General features: G+C 37.1%; 1 protein-coding gene across 1 annotated transcript; it reads right to left on the reverse strand.

Moving 5' to 3' along the window:
• Window positions 1–4,375: 4,375 nt before the first annotated feature.
• LOC306817465 (uncharacterized protein) lies at window positions 4,376–7,476 on the reverse strand. The gene has a single exon (XM_079334360.1). The coding sequence runs from the start codon at window positions 6,927–6,929 to the stop codon at window positions 5,325–5,327; it is 1,605 nt and encodes a 534-aa protein (XP_079190486.1). The 5' UTR covers window positions 6,930–7,476; the 3' UTR covers window positions 4,376–5,324.
• Between the last annotated feature and the right edge of the window lie 657 nt (window positions 7,477–8,133).

Raw genomic sequence — 8,133 nt, forward strand, 5'->3', positions numbered from 1 at the left:
GGAGATTTTCCCTTCATGACATCACAAAGGGCAGTAGCCCCTCCCCCAGGTGTGTGACACTCTCTCAGGTAGGTAGGTCAGGAAGGCCCTCTGAGTCTGCCTTCTCACCGCAAACAATAGGAAATGGAGCAAGACATAATTTAGGCTTTTAAGAATTAAGTGAGTATTTCATGGGCTATTTTACTTAGTGGTTTTCTACTGCAGGTGCGTCTCACGGCTTTAATAGTACCTCCAGTTAAAATGTGCTCTTTCAAAGCTGCTGGATCAGAGCTTTACAGAAAAATAGATAACATGTGGACCCCTAAAATAACCACAAGGCCAAGTTTAAAATGTTAGTAAAGGGAATATAAACTCAGGAAATGCAAAACTGAAATCTGGAGGAAGGTGCTGTAGTTGGTTCAGTGATATGGCGGTGCTGATGACTGTCCTTACATGATCAGGGATTTAATATTAAAGAAAATAAAGGTGTCAGGGCAAATTTCCCTCTTTCCCTTTGCTTGAGTTTTAAGGACCAATATTTGTGAATCAAAGCCAAATCTTTTCCTGGAGCCATAGTTTCTGATTTTATTTTTTATTTCAGTCACCTTGAAATTGAAAAGTTTTCTATTTATTTGAATGTTTGCACCTCTATTACAACCATGAAATAGCCTACTGTAAAACTGCAAATAAAAGCCCAACACAATTTAAGACCTTATCCCTTCACCTGGTGTAAGGTTGCTACGCAATTTGACAGATTAAGACCCGTCTCTGTACATTTAGTGTTTATATAATATGCAGTTTGGCAGTGATGAGTCCATGAAAGGGTCCATGATATCAGTGATTGTAAATTTTAATTCAATGTTTATCCAGCTGTGTAAACCTGCACAGTGAAATATTCTGCCTGGTGTAAATGTACAAAGTTATGTTCCCTATCTTTGCTGTGAACAAGAAATGCTATACAATAATTAACAGGCCCGTCTCTAATAGAGGCTTTACGATAAATTGTGTCTCTACATTAATTTATTATTTCAAATACAGTTTAACAGTGACCGCCCACTTTGTAGGTGGTTTTGTTTACGGAAGTAAATTTTACCCATACAAATCCCCCCTTAATTTTTTTTTCAAAATCCTTATTTCAAGATATTGGCGCCTGGAACCATGACAATCAGCTTTCCCTGTTACTGGTGACTACAGTTTATTTAATTCGGCAAAAAATACCGCATTAAAAAACGCGAAAAAAAGAGAGAAAAAAGGCAAAGTTACAAGGATATATACATTTTTTTGTCAAAGGATCAAGGAACTACCCATCCCACAATTCATTGCGAATTATATAGTTTCTTCTTTGGTCATTGTTTTAGTGTTTATACTGTTAAGAGTTGTACTATCCTGTCCTGTGGGTTGTGGAAAAACATAAACTAAAGTCACAGCTGCACGACGAGGTTATTACTCTTTCATGTTAGCTAGCTAACTAGCTAGCCTTCGAAAAAAAAAAAACAAAAAAAAAAACCCGTCTCTGTGAGCAGTTTTGCACACGGCGTCGAGGAGCGGGAAACATTGCCATGGTAACAGCAATCTGGTCTGACCAGAGACGTTTCTGCATTTCTTTCTAAAACGAGGTTGATATCATGCTATCTTGTGTCTCCTACAGGAGCATAAACCATCGTTTTACACTCGGATTTTTCATGGTAAGTCTAACTTAGAGGGTTGTGACTTTATGGTAAAAGCTTGTTGCTTAGCTATGCTACCTTAATGCTAACATTTACACTTTAAATTGTCTTCATTTTTTCAAACTTTTAAATGGATGTCTGATGTGTTAGTAGTACGCATTTAAACCAGATTCACATTTAGATCCTTTTTTTGTAGTTATGTTGAACTGTTCACATTTACAGAGGTAGAAAGCTGGGGGGTTTAGCTCACTTTATTAATAAAGGAAGATTACTGAGTACTTTGCCAAGCTTTAGGACAAATTCAGAGCACTTTAACTTTAGTATTGTGTTACAGCCAGCATGATGTACCACCAGCTTCCCTTTAATCAGAGGCCAGTGTGCAACATTATCCTTTTTCCAATCGAAGACTGGCAACTGCAGGGCAGCACAAAGAGGACAGACAGAAAAAGAACACAGACCCATATGTATGTCGTAGGCAGATCCAGTAACTATAAAACTCACTACCTACCAACTTACCTGTGTCTACCTGTAAGCCCGGTTTTAGGTATTTTCACATATGCAGTCCTGAAATCAGTCTTATTTGTCGTTCAACAAAATCCCTAATGAATTCTGATCGAGATTCTTCCTTCAGAGAAAAAGATCTGCTGTCAATATTGTTATGTACTCTGACAAGCTGATTGCAAAAAAGGAAAATTAGACTAGTGTTTGTACTTTTATTTTTTAGCTATCTGTCCAGCACATCTCTGACAAGGGAACACAGTCTTCTGAGATCCTGAAGAGAAGGGTCCAGGATCTTCTCGTCTTGACCATCAGTGGAAGGCATTAGGGCAGACTGCGTGCAGCTACAGATGTACAAGGTCAGGTAAGCTTCAAAACAAGAGACTAGGAACTGATTCATACTCTGAAAAACCCACACAGATTTTATAACACTGTCACTATACACAACTACACCCTAACCACGTCCTTTCGAGACTACACATAGTGCTTTCACACATGGACTAAAGGTAGGTGGTTGGCTACCATTTCTCGGTCTTTATATGGCTGTAACAGAACTATCTGCCATTGGCACCAAAATCTCTGGAAGTTTTAGTTAACTTCCGTCAGGTGTTATAGGATCATTGTTCTGGATACTAATTTAGCTGCTACCAAACCAACAGTGAAAAGGATATTGAACAATATTGAAAAAAATCTCTCCTTACAAAAGGTAAGTGTTTTTTTTTTTTATGACTTTGATAAAGTTGACTGTAGTTTATGAAATGTGTTGGGATATTTCAGTAAGCTTAAAAATGTAACCTTCGTTAGTTATTTAAAATGGCTAAAGGAAAAAAAAGTTGTCTACACGTACTGTAAAATCTGATCAATAAGACACCTTTTATTCCACTTTTTTATCTTTGAAGTGTGCACACGTTATGATGACCGTCACTGCTGTATGCACTGCATGTATCTAGTTAAAGTACCAGCTAAACAAAGCGAAAACAGACGATACCAAATGAGAGTAAAATTCACGTTGTGGACTTTGCTGAATGCATTGGATATCATCAGACAGGAAGACAGTTGAAACCTTTTCTTTCTCTATGAGAGATGTCCAAACTCAGACCGGTGAGATTTACTTTACAGATTTTACAGTATTTTACAGCTGCATCAAATTCATCTCAAGGTAAGGTCGATGTTACTTAATCTGTATGGTGGACACTGTTGGATAAATACTGTAAATTCTGACTTTATATTTTCCTAGATATGAAGATGCTGAAGTAAAAACATGTTTATTCCATGCTCTAGATCAGGGGTCTCCAACCTTTCTTTACACACATTTATTCATATTAGACACATCAGTTACTGTTTGTACACGTTAGATAGATGGATAGATAGATAGATAGATAGATAGATAGATAGATAGATAGATAGATAGATAGATAGACAGACAGACAGACAGACAGACAGACAGACAGACAGACAGATAGATAGATAGATAGATAGATAGATAGATAGATAGATAGATAGATAGATGTCCTGATGCTGTTATTGATTTAGAGACACTGTAAATATTGATAGATGCTATAGTTGTCAGATAGACTCTGTTATTACATCATCTAGAAACTGTGACCCTGTGACACCGTTATTAAATACTGTACATATCTTTGTTTAGCACAGGTAAAGTTTCCATCTATCCACAGTAACTGCATTTACAATATTAATCTAAAGTATTATATCATTCTGCCGAACAGTTCTTTCTGTAATATCGACAAGGATATTTCCAATGCGGCTCTATCTGTGAGTACATTATCTATTGATTATTATTGTTGGATGGATAGATAGATACTGCAAGGTCTAAATGCTGTTTTCTATATTGAGGAAACTTTAAACGTGTCTTTCTTACATAGATATTGTAAATACAGTCATAAGATAGACATATATTGTCAGAATAATTTGCCCAGTAATCTGTTAGTATAGATACTTTTACATTAGTTTATCTATTTATATATCTGTGTGTCTGAAAGTCTGAATATCTACTGACCACGGTATCCATCCGACAGTATTTACAGCATCTGTCAAACAATAGATACATAGCTAGCTGGATTGATGTGTGATTAAGTGTTGTATTGCTTGGTGTTGGTCTGAAGTTTGGTCTCATGATCATTTTTCAACGGTTTTGGAATCAAAATATTTTTTTCTTTTCTTTTCTATCCGGGTACTCTGGCTTTCTCCCACAGTCCATAAAAGAAAAAAACATAATGGATGGATGGAGCATCCACAGTTACAGTTCTACCCATGGATTACAAAATATCTAAATAAGTGGTGAGAAAAGTTGATCGGTCTAAAGTAGAGCCCCTCTACACATAGTTTAAGAATAACACAAGTCCACACAAAGATTAAAGTTAACACTGTATTTACATTTTAAAACACCAAGAGACCATAACAAAGCATTCAGTGTAAGAATAATCCAACTTTTGTCTTCAGTTGATGTTATCAACTATTGTGCATTGATTATTAATTGACCAGAAGCAAAACAAAGAAACACAACATTAAAAACGTGTCTTTAAAAGTTCTTCTACATACATTAAAATAAGAAACAAATATAATCTCCTCTGGCCAAGCAGAGCTTCTGTTGAGATCTTTCTGAACTGTAATTATTAATAATGACACAAACATGATGCCGATCTCACATAGTGAACCTATAAAACACTACTTTTACATTCTTTTAGTGACACAGGTCTCAAATGTTGAAGAAATTGTACATTGTTTCCAAACTTCACACAAAAGCGATCCCAGAAAGGATCAAGAAAATAATCAGAAAGCAGTTAAAATATCTCTTTCATAACTCAATTTTTAGTAAGATATTGAATATTTCTCCAGATCATGTTATTTAGCAACTCTTTTAGTATCATAGAGATTTCATCACGATTTTTTTTTTCATTTCATGAAGATTTTTTTCACTTAAAGACATTGGTACTTATGTCCTGTGTGATCTCCAGATTGTTAAACAGAATGGCGTCTATGCTGCATAGGCTGCTGTTTAAACACCCAAAAGCCGATGAGCAGTTTTTCTTTGCCAACAGTTGAATTGCAATTTATGAATCTTTGATTCAAACACATTTCTGTTTTTGAAACCGAATGGAAATAGAGTTCGAGAAAGTGAACAGACTTCTTTGTGATTGTTACTTCTTCTTGAAGGAAACCTCATAAAACCTTACATGGGGATGGGTTCACTTGATCTGTGAGTTCCTGCAACAGATCGGTTATTTCATTCTCATGAGATTCTTGCAGGGATTTTTTCTCCTCTTCAGTTTCTAACTTCTTCAATTCTTTTTTGTGTTTTTTCAGTAGTTTGTTGACTTTTTGCATATTTTCTTTCTTTCTGGTGACACATTTTACGACGCTGTAGAGTTCACCTCGATGTTTTTTCTTTTGTCTTTCTTCGTTATAGTCAAAAAGCGCTTGCAAGAAGTCATACTTCACATCTCGGTGTTTCATCTGTTTCTCATACTCTTGCTTCAGAGCTGTATGTTTCTGTTTGAACTCATTGAACTCTTCAGCTGTCTTTCTGGCGTCCTCTTCATAGGTTTTCATCAGACTCTCCATCTCTATCTTGTAGTTTTCCTCAATGGATTTTTTCTCTTTTTCCTCTTGTTGTGTTCTGATTCGGTCCTCTTCTTGTCTTTTCTTTTCATTCTCTTCTCTCTCCTTTTTATATTCCTCTTGGAGCTTTTTCCGTTTAATTCCTTCCTCATATCGTATCTGTTCATTTTCCTGAAACCGTTCCTCCCACCAGTCTTGAAGTTTTTTCTCCCACTTATCTCTTTCTTTTTTCACTTCTTCCCGAGCTTCCTCCACCCTTCTGTCAATGGTGTCATCCTGCTCCAATGCTGAATGTTTCTTTTTCTCCAAATTGGCAAGTTTCTGATTCCATTCCAGTCTTTGAATTTCATCATGTTGTTTTCTCATCATGTCTTCTTCTTCTCTTTTTTTCTGTTCTTTCCTTCTCATTTCTCTTTCTTTGTTGATGTTTTCCTCAAGTTGTTTTTCCCTGGTCCTTCTTTGCTTTTCAGTTTTTGCACTTTGTTCTTCCATTTTTCTTTTCATGGCTTTCATTTCATCTTCATGTTTTCTTTTAAGTCTCTCCATCTCTCTCTTCATCTCTTCTTCCTTCTCCTTCATGATTCTCTTTGTTTCTTTCTTTATAGCGGCTTCAGCTTCTTGCAGCATCTCATTGGTGTAGCAGCTGCCTCCATTTTCCTTTACCGTTGTTTTAATCTTGGTTATCAGCTCACTGACTTGTTTTCTGTTTTGTTTTTCATTATTATCAAACACGTGGTATCTTCCTCCACAGTCATCGATCAGTTTCTTAAAGGAATCATCACATCTCTTTTCAATGTATTCTTCAGTGGACATTTTCGAACGCTTTAATGAATCTCCTCCAGTTAGAAGGATGATGGTGAACTTTTCAGCATTCTTGCCAAACCCTTTTCTGATGAGTTTTAAAGTCTCCTTCTCCTCTTGTGTAAATCTGTCAATTTGTAACACCAACAGGAAGATATGTGGACCTGGAGCCAGAAGACTGATGCATTTAATCACCTCTTCATGAACCTCTTCATGGGTCAAAGTTGTGTCAAACAGACCAGGAGTGTCGACCACAGTGACTGAATGTCCATCCACCTTGCAGTGTTCTTTCTGACAATGCTTGGTGACAGATCTTTGGCCGAGTTCAGACTTGAATGCGTCTCTTCCCAGAATGTTGTTTCCTGAAGAGCTCTTTCCACTTCCAGTCTTCCCTATCAGCACCATTTTCAGACTCTCTTGACTCAACTTCTCATCATCACCACCTGGGGAATAAAAAGGTCTGGAGTTAGTATGTTGACAGATTACAAAGAATTAAACTAGGTATATTGTCGAAAAACACAACAGTTAGTTCTGACCAAATCATTTGATTTGATAAACTGACTTGATGTACTTTATTAGAACTAAAGCAACTGTTTCTTGTACCTATAGCCATATCCCAGCCACACTGTCTACACGATAGTGTGGCTGGGATTTGGCTATAGGTACAAGAAATAGTTGCTTTAGTATCAATCAATCAATCAATCTTTATTTGTATAGCGTCAATTCATAACAAGCGTTATCTCGAGACACTTTACAAAAGCAGATAAAGGACCTTAGTACAACAACATTACATCTCATATATTGCTTATACAAATAACTACTCACATTTGGTTTTCCTTGTTGTTTTCAGGTTCTTCAGCTCTGCCTCTAGTGTGTCGACCCTTTTTATTATGGCTTTTCTCAATGTTCCTGTTTTGTAGCTGAGTGGTTTGTATTTAATCCCATATCTGTGTTTCTCTAGATGGTCAAACAGCTCTTGAATCTGCTGCTTATCATGGATGTTGAGGACAAAACTTCCACTACAGCTCTGAATGAGATTTTGAATGTCTTTGTCATTTTGTATGAAGTTGACAACAGCAGAATCTGATGGATCTGACTCGACAGTGAACAGAACCATGGTGAGGTCATTGACTTGATAACTGAATATGTTCCTGATGGTCTCCAACTCTCCCTTATCTTCATCTTTGAGTGGACCCACAGGGAGGACCAGGATGAAGGCATGAACACCGTCTGGTTCACAGAGGGAGATGCATCTGAACGATTCCTCCATCATTTTCTCCTGAGGTTTTTCATACAAGGCAGGAAGGTCCACCAGGGAAACCCGACGTCCCCAAACCTCTCCTTGACGTTTAACACACTCTGATGATCTGGAGACCAAATCATGGCCTTTCTGACCTAAAATGGCCTCAGCTGCTGAAGTCTTCCCTTCTCTTCTCCTTCCACACAGAACCAGGTTTAAAGCTGGCTTGCTTGGTCTTATGGACTCTTCTATGAAGTTGAGGAAGGTTCCTTTGTTTTCATCCACAATGTTTTCCATCTTCTCCATCATTAACACATGGTTGTTTTCAGCCATGCTGTAGTTTCTCTCTCCACAGTCTTTAAGAAGACG

This window comes from Symphodus melops (genome assembly GCF_947650265.1).
Source record: "Symphodus melops genome assembly, chromosome: 1".
NCBI lineage: Eukaryota > Metazoa > Chordata > Actinopteri > Labriformes > Labridae > Symphodus > Symphodus melops.